This window comes from Corvus kubaryi, unplaced genomic scaffold, assembly GCF_017639235.1.
Source record: "Corvus kubaryi isolate FWS band 111438036 unplaced genomic scaffold, C.kubaryi_AGA036_p1.0 136, whole genome shotgun sequence".
NCBI lineage: Eukaryota > Metazoa > Chordata > Aves > Passeriformes > Corvidae > Corvus > Corvus kubaryi.
Genome location: NW_024580670.1, coordinates 6,612,331 through 6,628,004, shown reverse-complemented (window position 1 = coordinate 6,628,004; position 15,674 = coordinate 6,612,331). Strand labels below are relative to the sequence as shown.

The following is a 15,674-nucleotide window of genomic DNA, read 5'->3' as shown; positions in this document are numbered from 1 at the left end:
GACTGTTTACCATTCAATGTATTATTCCCTAGTGTACAAAGTATTTTGCCTCTATAGTAGCACACACGTATTGAAATACGATGGCAAATGCAGCAAGACCATAAAGACATGTCTTACAGATCTTTTCATTTCCTTTTGGGTATAAGCAGAAAGAAAAGAAACATTGTACAGGAAAGTCCTTGCAAAAAAAGACCCCAGTTTGTAGAAAAATAATGGCATTGATATACAAAACCCAGCGTTGTTTCCTGAACAAGGAATGTCTATTGTCTCTGGTCCTCAAAATCTGCTCTACTTAATGATGATCATTAAGGAACCACAGGATCCGTGCTCTGTCATTTTTTTCCCTTGTAGTTTATTTCATATTTTTTAGGTTTTTCTAGCTCTGTTAATAGCTGCTCTGAAACTATACGGTAGAAATGAATGCGTACAGGTCAAAATAGTATTTCTTTTTATAAATAGCCATTCACTTCATTAGAGAAAATATAATATGCCTGTACTTTCTAAGCACTGTTTCTTTCTAAAGTTCATAGTGCAATTTTCCCTTTTCCCCTACTATAGTTACACAAAAGCAATTATCATTAGGAAAATCACTATTCCATTATTACTCCTTTCTCTTTCTCCTTTTTTCTCTTTCTCTTTCCATTTTTCCCCTTTCCTTCACCAGCTCGTCAGCTGCTGGGCTGTAACACAGCCCTGCTCGCCTGTGAGATGTGTCCCAGCTGATAGGAATGCATCGATCCCCGATTGTCAGGCTGACAGGTTTCACTCTAAAGGCTGAACACAGCCCAGCACATACATGGGTTATGAATCCAGGGAACAGATCATTTATCACCATTGATCCAACTGTTTTGTAACAGACTGATTATACATCCTTTGGGGAGCTCTGTGAAAGACTCACACAAGATCCCAAGGTCGCATTTGGTACCTGCTTGCATCCAAAATGGAAAGAGTTATCCAGATAAGCCTCTCTGGTTTTCCAAACTGGTGGCAATTTTGTGCTGAAAAGCCTCCTTTCCTTGTACTTTGTGCCCTGGCTGCCCTGACATGTAAGGTGAAAGGGCAGCATCCTCCTATCACTAAGTAAAGTTGTGGAGAAAGAGATAAGGGACATAGTCACAGACTACAACAATAATCCGGTCACATCACCCCCCTTCAATGTGCTACGAAGCTTGGTGAAAGAGCAGCGTGCTACCGGCTGTATACAGGCAGGAGCCACCACACCTAAGGGAGATGGCTCCTCAGTTTGATTTAAAAAAAGCCAACAGTAAATGTCTGGTTGTACATGGGTATGAGGAGAGGCAAGGAGCACAGATGCCTTATCAGGAAGATCCGAAGCAACACAGAAGTAGGCGTAGAGCAGCTTGCTTTTGAAGGGGGGGCAGAATCATCTGTAGGTACAGAGTGATCTTGTTGAAAGGAGGCAGCAAAGCCTCCCTTTGCAGATGGCTGGGGAGTGAGTAGGAAGCTGGGGAAATGCTGCAAGTACCTGCAGTGGAGTCCCCTGGCCAAGAGAAGGGGTGGCTTGGCTGGGCGTGCTGTCCCCATCCCTGGGCGTGCTGTGCCCATGGTCCTCACCAGCCCCATGGGGTGGGAACACCACAGGGATGCTTTCAGCTGCACACTAGGATTTTGTAACAAAGTCTGTAAGAAACTACATCTCTTCTGAGCACACAGCCCAGGGAAACATATGGCCTGATCAGCCTGTCTGGGATGAGTTAATACCCTGCTTCCAGATGGAGTCAGGAAGCACAGTGGCACATGCAATTAGGAGACAAAGATACATTTTTTAAAAAAGTGAGTTCACTTCAGAACCCTAAGAAAAAGGGGCTTAAGCTGAAGATCCATCTACAGGAATTATCCTAAACCTGGGGTAGATCTTGACTGATTTGAATTCCCTGACAATTTTTCTGCTTTATTCCCTTCTTCAATGATAAAGGCACTGGATTAACTAAAACTACAGAGCATTAATAAATATCATGTTAGCACCAAACCAGTACTTTTAGCACTGGCTACAGAGGTCATGTGAAATTCAAAACATACCTAAAATATAAAGATTGCTAATGCAACTAGCACTGTATTCATTGTCATGTTTTCCTTGAGTGCTGTCAGCCTAATCCCTAAAAATAAAATTTTAAGCACATCTTGTCTATTTTCCTTGCATAAAGACAGATTGAAATGCCAAAAATACCCCTATGCAGATTGTGTAGCACCGTGGAGGGCCAAAGCAGCCCATAACGGAAGGAAAATTACTGATTGAAAGTAAACAACTGAATACAGTGACAATAAAGTATCACTTGTCATAATGCTACATATAATGTAGAGTACGCAAAATGCAGTGGTTTACGACTGCAGGATTTAACAATAAAAAATAAAAATAGTAAAAGCAGCCTTAATATAATGATTTTACATACAAAAATATTAAATCAAAATAAATAATCCCAAACATAAATATTAAACTGTACATTAGGAATATGTGATCTATATACACATATACACAGATATAAAAGTGGAAGGCAGAGGTATTGCATCACTATCCTTCATCCATCTCTCATCTCCACTGGCTGCTCCCAGACAACCTGAAAAAGACAGAAAAGGTGCACATTAGAGTCATCCTGGCCTCTGGAATATGTCACTAGAGAAACTGGCACAAGAGCAGGGCAAACGTGGGTGCCTGCAAGGTGGGAAGGTGTTTCCAGGCGACAGTGTGGTAACCATAAGGGTTACTGGGGGAGCAGGGGATCCCACCAGGATGCTCTGTGGGGTGGGTGGCTGTCACCAATGCACTCAATGTGTTTTTGCAAGGATGGCCTGATCTGCTCCTTCAGGGCATTTTGGGGAAGATTTTCCTTCATGCAGAAGCAGCTGGGAACTCACCATTGCTATAACACCTGAATGTCGAGGCCTGTTCCAGATGATGGAGTGCACTTCCCACAGTAACCACCACATCTTCCTACTACTTTGGTACCATCCTGCAGGCAAAATCAAAAATAACAGCTCAGTAAGAGCTCAGGAATTCCATGCTGCAGAAGGGCCAGATCTGGGTTACTTGAGCCAGGGTTTTTAATAGAAAATGGCTTGGAAAGAAAACAAATGACGCCTAAATCAATCTACAAAATCACCACTGTATTCAAATACACACAAATGTAATTCTCTTTAGTGCTACCAGGTCAGATTGTGGACACAAATAGGGAAGGGTAGTTTTGATTTATTAAATTGAAAGCTGCCCACAGAGAAGGCCATTTGGAGGATATCTCAAGGATATCTGCTTTCTCCACAGTGAATAACAGTAATGAGTAGAAAACTTGGCTCAAGTGAGAGCAAAACCACTCTGGGACAGTAACAACTCCTCAGCTCTGCCTGAGCATGGGAGGGGCATGGGAAGCGTATTTGCAGGCAATACTAGGAAACATCCACCTGGAAGGGAAAGTCCTGGAGTGGCTCCAGAGACAAGAGAGGAGGGAAAGTGATGGGGTGAGGTGATGTCACTTGCTGAGGTGCCAACCCTCTTCCCCATCCCACAGCCAGAAGGGGAAAATATGGAGTGGTCCTGAGGTCGACCTGGTCTCCAGGTGAGCCCAGCAAGCGGGCTGCAACTCTGGACTTGAGTCAGGAGATCAATGCCTCCATCTGGCCTTCCTTATCTCACTCTGCAGAGCCTTTCTCCTGTTGGTCATTACAATGGACAGACAGTCCTTGAGGGCAATTCAACCCTCTAGTACCAGAAAACTGGACTTAAGCATACAACAAGCTTGCACAAAGCATTTATTTTTAAATGAGCTCCACCCTGCCCTTGACATTACTGATCTGTGACTGCAGCAGGCTGCTATCATCTCTTCTTGCTACACAATTCTTTCTTCTGCTCCTGCAGGCAGTTACACCCTTGGAACAGCACTTGACAGATGCCACCAGGTGATGGAGAATTTTTGAGCAGCCCTGCTCCTTAAAGTTTGTTTTAATTCTGCCAGCCATGATGTTCTCTGCAACCCCAAAGTTGACTTCTCTCCTTTCAGAAGGGAAGAATAGAAAAGCACCTGCTGGAACTGACAGACAGGGCCTGTGCTGGTCCTCTTCCACCTGTAGCATGGTCAGACCAGTAGCATCAATTCTCCTCTAAGAGCACCAGCACAGAGGAGACTCAGGCTCCCCAGAGCCAGGGAGACTGAAAGCAGTACAGGAGAGGATGTTTTGCAAATTGCTGTTTATTAAATGATTATGGTGACCTTCTTTGGAGAGTTTTAACCGGCAATTGGGATGACTCACATGAAGTAACAGCCAAAAAAGCAATTCTGGGTTTCTACAATTTCATAATATGACACAGGAGCAACAGAGTGAAGGCACACAGTGACTGCAGGAGGTGTTAACAGGCAAGCAAATCAAGCAGTACAAGTACAAATTTGGCTGTGAGTGATTGTGAAGGGCTGCCTGGCTTACCCTGAGGCTCCAGCCAGCAGAGCCACAGGCAGTGACAAGGGATGGTGCCCCTGCAGCACTCCGGTGACTTGAGACTCTCCCAAGGAGATAAAGCCAGACCAGACCAGCAGGAAGGTCCACATCCTCCACACTTTTTCACGATGTTTTGGGAACAATTCCTACTCAGGGGTCTGCCTGGCACCAGACCCTATCTGCAGGTCCAACCCTGCTCTGCAGTCCTGACTCTGTCCTGCTGCCCTTCTCTGTGATGCACACTTCATGCTGGACATCTCAGGCAACTAATTAAGGATATATCTGCCCCACAGCACTCAGTGCTCTCAGCTTCACAGTTAATCAGGCTCACTAATTAATTGCAACAACTCTGATCAAGTCAAACCCACCAGGGCCTCGCCCCACTACAATTACATGCAACACTTTAATGTCAGATGTTCATTTTTTTGTTAGTCTCTATTGGAAGATGTTGCCATGAATGACAATGTGGCGATTAAAAACTTCTGATGAGCAGGTATAGCCATAATTAAAGTTACAACTTACTGGGGATTTCTGAATTTCTGACACTGCATAATTCCCTTGTGAGAGCCACTTGGCTGTTCCCCTTAGGGACAGGCCTGTCCCGTACAGGTCTATGCTGAAGCGACCCTAAAAAACAAACATTTGGTTATCCCAAAATGCCGTGCTCCAGATTCCCAGCACACCACGGTGTCACTTTTCTAACAGGATCTTGGCAGCAATGTTTTCCTTGTTTTCTATTGCTCTGACCATGATTAACCCATTGTACAAATCACAGCATGGCTCACATTAGGAATTTCTTCTCCTTGGTGGCTGCAGAGAAGGAGGGGCTTCAGATTGCTTTTGAATTGCCTTTTTTCCCGGCTTTTCACTGCTTTACCCCGGTTTTGCACTGCTTCTTCTCTGCCGCCTGAGGGCATTGTTGGCTTTTCCATGGCAAACTGCAGAGCCTGACGTGCTCCAGCAGCTGGTGGGAAGGAACCTCAGGGTTGTGCTACAGCCACTGTGCTCCCTCCTCAACTGGAGAGGGCACACATATCCTTGTTTTCCTTATTTTCAACTGCTTCCTCCCCCGCCACCCCCCCCCAGGCTAGTGAAATAAAAACTCTTCCTCTTCCATTTGCTTATTCCTTTAAAACATTTAATTCCACCCTTTCTCAAAATGCAAAAGATGGATGGAAAATTAAGGACTATGCCAGCATCCAATGCTCAACCCTCCAGCCCTCCCTTCACCCCCATGGCAGTCTCCAGTCCTGCCCATTTCTGCACTCACAGAGGGATCCTTTGGACACATCCCCAGGCTGACCCACAGCCCAGCACGGCTGTGCAGTACCAGATGGCTGTTAGCTTTGCCCCGTGCACTTGCTGCCTTGGGAATGCTGATTTTCTGTGAGGAGCAAACTGTCTGGGTCAGGTGGATGGTTATTAACATTTATGAGCATTCCTGAGGTAAGAAGTCAATTCCTAAGCCGCTGAGCTGTGCAGGAAAGTGTCAGCTCTGAAAGCAGGGAGGGAAGGAGATGGAGAGGTTTGCCCTCTGCTGTCTGCTGCTGTGACTCCCTGTTAATGCGCTTTGCCAATACGGCCCACCCAATACCTTGGACTATCCAAACAGATCACTTATCCCCCAGCCCCACAAAAGGTAGGTGTGCTGGGAACATGCAGCAAGCCATCCCTCACACAGTGTCATTTGTCTCCTACAGACTTTCAAAAAGCATCTACTCCCTACTGCTCTCCCTGCCAAGCATTTCCACCAAGCCGTGTCATGGACTGATCCCCCTGCCTTCAGCTATGCAAGCAAAACCCCGTTCTTCCCCCCCAGCCTATTTCTTCTTCTTTTTCTCCTTTACTGAGGCCCTAGGGAATGTCTCTTAGCCAGCCACTGGCCTGATAACACGGAAAATGGAAATTATTTTCTTCACAGTCACAAAGGGAACTTTCTCCATCACTTTCTCCATCTTCACAAAGGGAAAAGTTTCAGATCACTGAGATAAGAATGTGCCACTTACTGAAATTGGGCTGCTTCGATCAGCAGTAATTAACAGAGGGCCTGAACATAACAAATGGCACCAATTCCTATTAAATGCTCTTGTCAAATACCTGCGGGCATTTGGCAGCACTGTAGCAGTCCCCAGCAGTGGCATAAGGGACAGGTCGTCCATCATGTGTCCGCGCAAACTGTAAATCAGTTGCTGTGGAGAAGAGTTGGTGAATAACAGAAAGAAAGATGCAGGGAGAGAGACAAAATAAATGTAAACATGCTCTTTGCTAATGTTTAAATTCACCAAAGCTGGCTTCCTACATTAATGTATGAAGTCAAGACTACTATACTTTTTAATATTAAATCTCCTGATTCATCCCACATGTGATTCCCAGCACATGAGCACTGAATTTAACAGGACACTTACACTCAGTATTTACAGCTCAGTTTAAATCCGTTGGTGATTTAGGAACAAGGTATAAATAACAAAACTTGAACCATTGACTTGGGGTTTATTTCTCTATCAAAAAATCCCCCACTTTCAAGAAGGCTACAGCACCTTCTAAATCTCTCTTTTAAACAAAGGCAAACAACATCTCTGCTCTCCTGGCTGCCCCAGCCCAGGGGTCAGGTTTTCAAAGGGAATTGGAGTATTTTGCTCTGGAGGGATCTGAAGTAACTGAGACTCATTTAGATGGGGATGTGAGATAGCTCCTGCCTGACAGAGGTAGGTGCCCAGCTCCTTTTTAAATTCAAAGGGATTTGGTATCAAATTCCTCGAGGGTGGTTCCTTTGAGATCTTTACCTAGGAGCTTTTACAGATTATTAGTAGCTTTTTACAGATTGATAGACTGGGAGGTCTTGAAAACTAAGTGATAAAAACCACTTGTCAGATAAAGAGTCGTTTTACAGGGAAGGATTTTGATTTGCTAAAAAGCCACTTAGCTATTTACTGAATGAACTCCCAACAATATGTTATTTTAAAACATTTGCTGGAAACTGATAGCAGTGGAGTCAGGGGGACTGAAACCATAACCTTATGGGATGCTACAGGGTCTCTGGTGGTGGGATGGGCTCCCAGCTGACAGGAATGACAAAAGAGACAGTGTGTTACTCATATTGCATAGTTACACTCTTTCTCCACTGCAAATCCATGTCCCCAGCTCTCAACACAAGTTATTTCCCCGTGGTCTGGCTCTGCCAAGAGACTCGTCTGCCCTGGCCACTGGGAACAGCATCCCCACCCTGGTGGAGACCCCTGCACTAGGATCTCCTGACACCTCTCAGAGTAAAATGGAGGGGGAGTGGGGCAGCTCCTCCCTGGTTAGGCTTTGTGTCCGAGTCCATTCTGAAAAGAGGGGACCAAATGAAATAAAATAAAATGCTTCACAAAATACACTGGGCTGCTGGGAGCATGCAAATACTCACTCTGCAGAGCAGATACACCAGCAATTGCCTTAATATTTTCCTATTTTACAGAGAAATAACATGAGGATCTTTGATGTACTTAAGTTGCAGTCTCCAAGTGTAAAGCAGCAAAGAGATGACCAAGTCTAAAAGCAGCTTTTAAAAGGAATTCTCAGGAATATTGTTCACTAGAGTACTACTGCCTGCTTGTAGTTACAGCTATATTTGTGTAAAATAAACATTTTTTTAATGGCAAGGCCCTGTTTTTACTCACTTATTATTTGCATAGTGTTCAGGTCCAGCCTTACTTTGCTGAAGGTGGAAAACCCAGCTGCTGTGTAATCTTTCCTACACTGGCAGTCTTCTCGTCTGCTCCCGTTATATGGACACTCAGTTGGGTTATGCAATCTAAATCAAAAGAAAACCCTTTCTACTCATGACTGGGAAATATTGCCATGGAAAACAAAAACACTGTGAGATTCATGATTACAGGATTTCTTACCTGTATCCATACACCTCTGAAAAATTCTCTGCATCCCCATTTACAAGGGTCACATATTCCTTTGGGCTGTCAGTCTGCATCCCAGAGCAATACACCTGAAAGAGAGAAGCAAGAATTGTGTCATGTGCAAAGGCAGCACAAAGACAACCAAAGGCAGAAAATCCAAGAGTGGAAGTGAAGACCACACGAAGGGTCCTCTTGAACCTTTAGAAAACCCATTAACTATCATTCTGTTGCTGAAATGCACCTTTAATGTCTTTCCTTTGACTTGCAGGAAATATTCACTATCTTCAGTGACACCTTTGAGATTTTTAATGTCTTTGCAACTCCTTGGTAATTCACCTGAAACAAAACAGAAATACTTGAACAACTGTACATCAAAATCTCTTTTGGAACACTGTGAGGCTTCCAAAGCATCAAAACATCTTTTTTTCTTTTTAAGAGGTTTCCCTGAAGTGCCTTAGCGCTTACTTGGATGGCTCCCAATGCTTGGAAATACTGCAGATCTCTACAAGTTTGATGGGAAAAGATGCTGAAGCCATGAGAATGGCAAAAGAAGGTGTAAATCTGCAGACTTACAGTCATGGACATTGTGGCATGTTCTCCTCTCTTCGGGTTTCAGGTCCACATGGCACAAGCTGCTGACCTGGTCATCGTTGGTCAAACACTGCACTGAGCGGTGCATGACCCCAACTCCACAGGTGACAGAGCACTGCAGGACACAAGACAGAGATTCCTATTCTATCTCAAGGGTTTCTGGGCTCCAGAAGAAAGAACAGAGACAGATGGTTTCCCTTGTATCAAGAAAAAGCAGCAAAGACTCCAATCCTGCGAAGTGTTCAAACACAGGCTTAATTTTAATCAAATGTGTAGTAGTCCCTTTGGTTATTAATCCCTTCCTTATTATCACTGATTACTTCAAGACTACCATATTTTGCTCAGCGTTTGCACACTTTGCTGGATGAGGTAGTTGGTTAAAGCGAACCATGTGTTCACGTGAAATTGTTTATTTTTCACATTAGGAAGATTGTTGTTTTCTATGCCAATTGCACCAAAAAAAAAAGGAACCTCGAAATTTTCTCTCCCCTCACCTGCTGGAAAAATGGCTAAATCTGTGTACTTTGAAGGTCAACCTCAAACCACCTAGATCAAGGGCAATCCTAAGTCTGAAATTGCACAAGTTACTGGAGCTACAATGCAGCAGACCATCCAGCTACTGAGTGTGGGCTATGAGAAGTGGAGCATCTTGCTCCCCACCCACAACTTGTTCTTTCAAGTACTCGAGAAATTAAAATCAGCTCTTTCTACAGCTACCAGGTTAGGCTATAAAGAAAATGAAGTTGCTCATCCATTTAGAATGATTAGTCTAAAGGAACACACCATGAAGAAGATGGTCTTCAATGGCTCATGGTATTCACAGCTTGGGCATTTACTCTTTATCAAGTCCAGTTCCATGAAACTTACCTAAAGCACTGAGTAGGACTCTCTCTGTCCATCAAAGGTGATGGCATTTTACATCAAATCCCTTTCAAAATCAGAGCTGACAAGGGTCATGGTACTTGGTAGTCACTGGGACATTCAGCAGCCCAAAGTGAGGAGAAAGGTCTTTCTGAAATAACTGCTCTTTGCAGTGAAGTTGGATTAATGAGTTGGGTATTTTGCACTGAAATTCTGAGGGAAAATACCAATTAATTGAGGCTGAGCTCTTTGCTGCAACTCCTCTGTGCTGACTCACACGGAGGATCTGAAGCTTCCTATGGGGCAGGAGGAACTTAGGTTTCAAATGGCTTTGCCAGCTACTGTGACAACTTCCACTATGTTTTACTTGGCTTGACACTCATTGCCTCATAAAGGTTTGACAAATTCCTACAAATGCCTGAGCTGGGTTAATAAATCAAGTTTATGGGAGAAACATCACATTTCAAAGAATGTCAGAAGCCCTAAGAAGTGAAATGTTATCACCTTAACTAAAATTTGATCTTGTAGTTCAGGCCCCAGAAGAGGCTCAACACAAATAACTTTAGGAGTAAGGCCAAGCTCTTTCCCCTGACCTGTCCCAGCATTTGTAAGAAGGAGGGGAAGGAAAAAAGAAGAAAAAAATCCTTTTAAGGCTCAAATAACCAGTGTTTCAGCCTAATGGTGGCTCCCAAGTCTTTCTCGTACATGTGGCCAAGTGGGATCAACTGCAGTTGCCAATGACCCATCAATCCTTCTAGCACAAGGCTTTCAAACCCTTGTTTTCTGCAATGACCCCACTCTCTGACTAAGCATTCAGCATGGCCACCAACACGGCCACAAATGCTGGCTACATCCCAATTTTCATGAATGACTCTACTTGTAGCTGCTGGGACTCCCCCATACAAAGGGGTTCAGTCTGAAGTATGGAGCCCTACACACACCAGGGCTGCTGCTGCACCAGAGTATCCCATGCATTAATTTAAGCAGCTCTAAAACATTCCCCTGCCAAACCTTCAGTCTGTGTCTAAAAAAATCCCAGGTTGTTCCAGCCTTTTTGGCTAAAAAAGAAGTTTGCCAAACTTACGCTTCCCCAGTTGCCGACGCGCCAGGAGGCCGAGATGGGGCACTCCCTGAGGTAGCAAGGCTGGATGTTGGGGGGCTGTGTGCCAGGACAGTTGACCATGTTCTGGTACCCGTACTCGTAGTGGTCCTTCCCGGTGTAAATCTCACTGCAGGACACGAGGCGCTGCCTGTATCCCTTCCCGCACGTGACGGAGCACTGTGGGCAGAGGAAATACCGGTGAGCACCACCTACTTCAGGAAGACTGCCCAAAATGGGAGGGGAGGAAACCAGGCCTGTCAGCTTTTAACACAGGAAACTGCTTCAAGGGATCACGGGTATCTGTTTAAGCCAGTCATGAATGTTGTAAGTGGCTACTACAAGTGGGCTGGTACCTGGCACTATCTTTGAGCACCCAGTTCCTCTCTGGGCTGTATCTACAGCTGCTCCAGGACTCCCTACTCTAGGCTGGCTCCTGGGCACCTATTATTTCTTCCCAAGTACAAAGAAAGGAGCAGAAGATCCTTGGGAACTCGGAAATGCCTCTATTATTTAGTTGTTTTGGTTTGGTGGTGTTCTTTCCCATGGGATACACAGAGATAGAAAATGGTCAAGGTTGACCCAGAATTGCAGGTACTTGCCAGCAACTGGAAGAATGAGAAATTTTTCATTGTAATTAGAGGATAAACAGCACTTCTGCCCTCCTCATCAAAGAGCTAAGTGGGACCTGGGGAGAGACAAGCTCTGGCTCTGTAAGCCCTCTCCACCTCTGTCTTCATGGGCCTGAGTGCTCCCAGGTGGTCTCCCAGGCATTGGGTGTGGGTAGACGGTGCCTGGGAGACCACCTGGGAGCAGCCAGCCTGACAGGCACCTCAATATTTCTCTTAAGAAACCACCCAGGAGACCAAGCTGCTCCGAGATACTCCCATGTCTCCATGTTTCTCCCTCCTTGCACTGTCTCAGGTGGCTTGTCTCTCCTCCCCCTCAGCTCCGGCATGTTTTCTTTTTTCCCTTTCTTGTTCTTTCTTTTTAATCAGTGCTGTGTCCGCAGCTGCCTCGTCATTTCCCTCTGCTGTTTCTCCAACTGAAAAGTAACCTTCACTGGCTGCAGAAGGACATAGGCTGAGATTAGCCTGGGTCCTCCTGCATGTGGCACCTGCCACAAGGAAAACTCATCTCTTTTCCTTGCCAAGCCCTCTCTGTGTGAGGGTGAATGTCCTGCCCTCTCAGCTGTGAGGGTGAATGTCTCGCATTCCCTCACTCTGGGTCCTTGCCCCTGCAAAGACACCACTGAGGAAGGATGTTCCCCTGTGGTCACATCCAGGCTTGCCTTTCCCCCATGATGCTCACCTGGACCCTTATGCAATTCACAGGGCCCCAGAGCCCCCCAGGAGTGGATGGGACTAAAACCAAATAAATAAATAAATGAAATAAACCAGCAGAAAACCAAAGAGGGTGCCTGCTGAATGCACTGTGCTTTGAAAGAAAATTGCCTCCAGATAGTATTAGCTAGGACTCTGAGCACACTGCTTTTAGTCTTTAATATCCTGGTTGTCTCCCACAGTGCTGCTCCTTTCTATCCAACAGGGAGACTGCATACAAAAATAAACCAAAAAATAATAATTAAAGCCCACAGCGCTGCCCTGCCTCTGTTGATCTGGGTCGCAATACCTCAGCAAGGGCAGTGCCGAGAGGAGGAGAGCATGGCATTGGTGCAAGGATGGGGATGGGGACTCACCTCCGACCACTCTCCCGTGATCCAGATGTACTCGCAGGGGGGCAGCCTGCAGCTCTCCATCTCGGGGGGGCGCCTGCTGGCGTCGCAGTAGCCACTGTTCTGCAGCTGCTTGTTTTCATCCACGCAGAACACCCTGCGGAACCGGGACGCCTCCCCGCACGTCTTCGTGCACTGTGTGTAAGAAACAATGGCTCATGCAACCCCTGAGGGACTCCAGTGAATGAATCTGCATCCAGAGTGAGTCCTCCTCCCAGCAACCCCTGTAAGCTGTCACTGGTACCACCTGGGAGAAAATTTTTGACTAGGACCCTGCTGTGCCAGATGCTGCTGCCTTTGACAAACTGCTCCTGACCTCTAGAGGTACTAACCCAAATCCACAGGAGAGAGGAGAAACCAAGGTAGTACGTACTGGGATGGGGCAGATGTGGAGTCCAGCTGTGATGGGATCAAGAGATGCAGCATTGGGCATGCTGGGTCAGGAGATAGGGCAAGGGGAGAAGAAAGGGGCCAACCCCCATTATTTCAGCCCCTAGTAAATATGACTGTTTGGAGAACAACTACTCAGCCATCCCCCTTGCAAAAATCACACTGCTGCACCTCTGGCTATGGCTGGTGTGGGGGGAGCCCCTTCCCCACCTCTCTGCCCTGGTGTGGGGGCACATAGAATCATAACAGAATAGTTTGGGTTGAAAAAGACCTCAGAGATCATCTAATTCCAACCGCCTGCCATGGGCAGGGACACCTCCCACTAGGCCAGGTTGCTCAGAGCTTCACCCAGCCTGGCCTTGAACACAACTTTGTCTCTGCAGTGGAGACAGCCCTGAAGGTTTATTCTCTTTTAAACACTGCCCTGCCTGATATTAAGAGCAACCCGTGCCAGCCAAGTACAACTGCTCCCCAGGGTCTTTTAGAGACTTTAAGGACTCAGTTCTTTCTCTGCTTGTCTTGGAAAAACCAGCCTGACTGTGAGGCTGTGTTCCTGGGAGTGATACTGTCCTTGGAAAGCATCTTAGAAAAAACACATATAAAACAAAATAAATCAGCATAGAGCAGGTGTCTAGTAAAACCCTATTTTCTTTAAGCTATTGCCTGTAATGGACTTCTAACATTTTCAACTAACTGGATTAACAAGGAGAAAAATGCATGAAAATAATAATTTTATAGAACATGTAGGAAATGTCTTCCCCTTAAGGAAAGGGATAAAACATCCAACCAGACCATCCCTATCTGTACAGAAACACCATTTGAAGTCACCTAGGCTTGTAACACTGTGCCAGTTTTAGAGTCCCACCCTCCAAACATCATTTCCAGCCTCCCTGAGGCAGCTCCTGTTCTCCTGGCTGGCCCACAATTAGCAAGATCTTAGTGGGTTCAGCTAATTGCAAGATAGAGGCACTGTCATGGCCCTGTTTCTGTAATTAGCTGTCAGAATCAGGATTGTAAATTATTTGAGAATACTGAAAAATCAGATCAGTCTGTGGCAGCAGCAGCAAACCTGGAGAGCAGCAGTGAGCACAACATCATGTTGGGTGTAAATATTTAGAACTGGGACAAAGTGGAAAGGGATGGGGAAGGAGAGGCAGCTCCACAAAGCAGCATTTATTCCAAAGGAATAACTTAGGAGCTCTTAGGCAACAGTCAACATTGCAAAATCTGCAGTCTGCCAGAAGACCCCAGGGGCTCTGTGTGCTTTCAACCTTATTTACTCTCTTGCTTTGAGTCCTTGGAGTGGAAGCTCCTTTCTAGGTCTGTGCTGAAACATGGTGATCCTACAGGGGCTGGAGGAATTTGCTGGAGTGTGATTTCCCCAGAAAGCAAACAAAGTGAGCTACATTTGCTCATCTCTGATTATCTCCCTATTACATAAGTAAAAACTGAAAGGGGGTCATTGTGTGTGAATATGGCTCCACTAGAGCTCCATCATCATGGAGCTTCCCTGATAGCTCTCCAGGCACTTTTGGGGCAGCCTGAACCCTGACCTTCCTGCTCCTCCCTAATGAGGGACTCTCCAGCACAGTGGGAGTGGGGTCACAGGATGCTCAAAGCTTCCCTCCTCTCTGGTTTGGCATTTTCCAGCCCAGAAAGAGGTCAGCAATACAGGGTAAATTGTTCCATGGTCCCTCACAGCCAAAGGAGGCACCTTGAAAGTAGTGGGAAGGACCAAGCCTGATTTTGCCTCCCCTCCTTAATGTATATTTCAGACTAAATTTACAAAATACATTGGCTCATGCTTCACTTTAAGAGCATGAGCCATCTCTATGCCATCAAGGCATCTTCTGACATTGGCAGTGAAGAGCTATCACATCAAAAGCCCATCCTCGTTTGAAGTCATCACTTGCTGATGAGAGACTGACACTCCCAAGCACAGGCCAGCCTGATTTGGGTTTGTCTGCAAGTAACAGTTGTGTGGCCAAATAAACATGAGCCAGCTCTGTGCATTTTGTCATTGTCAGAAATTGAAAGTTTGATTACTTGTATTTTTAGGGGTAACTGACAATTAAAATAATCCCACTGAAATATTAAATGTGGCTCAAAGACAGTGAGACCATCATAAACTAAGTCAAAGAGAAACACTGCAGAGATTCCAATCAGCCACCCCAAGGTTATAAAACATTATTCATGTAGAAAGCAGATAGTTTAGCCAGGCTATTTTTCCTTTTGATGCAGTGACAGATTTTGCATGAAATCTCATGTTCAAGACTGACTTAAATCTCACACAAAACAGTGGGGCCAGGCTATAACAGCTATTGATAGCAAAATCTGAAAAACAGATCAGGCATTTGAAAGTATTTGTCTCTTTTGCCTCATTTCCCAAATTTTGAACTTTTTTCCTGGCAGTTCAAATTAAGGACCATTTCAAGTGCTTCTGAAACTGTTTTAGAAGAACAATAACAACAATTAAAATAACCCCAAAGGCATTGCTTTGCAAAAGCATTAATTGTTTTCTTCTTTTTTTAAAAAATAACAATCTGACACAGAGATTAAATGTACCCCCTGTGCCATGAACACTTAAAACATGCCTTGGGTAACTCTGTAATTCAAATCAGGCAAGGATGGCACAATTTACCCCCAAAAGGCAAATGTCAAA

The 15,674-nt window shown here is 45.3% G+C and overlaps 1 protein-coding gene across 12 annotated transcripts in view; it reads right to left on the bottom strand.

Annotated features, from left to right (window-relative positions):
• ADAMTS9 (ADAM metallopeptidase with thrombospondin type 1 motif 9) overlaps positions 1–15,674 on the bottom strand; it is an 81,860-nt gene continuing 66,186 nt past the window's right edge. For 2 of the 12 annotated variants that reach the window (XM_042014863.1, XM_042014870.1), the window contains exons 31-41: positions 12,587–12,757; positions 10,873–11,067; positions 8,910–9,042; positions 8,578–8,672; positions 8,331–8,425; positions 8,103–8,236; positions 6,541–6,632; positions 5,714–5,827; positions 4,966–5,070; positions 2,875–2,969; positions 1–2,576 (exon numbers count right to left, since the gene is read on the bottom strand). In XM_042014863.1, the coding sequence (XP_041870797.1) occupies positions 2,880–2,969; positions 4,966–5,070; positions 5,714–5,827; positions 6,541–6,632; positions 8,103–8,236; positions 8,331–8,425; positions 8,578–8,672; positions 8,910–9,042; positions 10,873–11,067; positions 12,587–12,757 (1,224 nt within the window). In that variant the 3' untranslated portion in view covers positions 1–2,576; positions 2,875–2,879. Of the gene's footprint in view, positions 2,577–2,874; positions 2,970–4,965; positions 5,071–5,228; positions 5,939–6,540; positions 6,633–8,102; positions 8,237–8,330; positions 8,426–8,577; positions 8,673–8,909; positions 9,043–10,872; positions 11,068–12,586; positions 12,758–15,674 lie in introns of those variants that run through there. The other 10 variants (XM_042014879.1, XM_042014888.1, XR_006013908.1 and 7 more) reach the window with 9 other exon arrangements.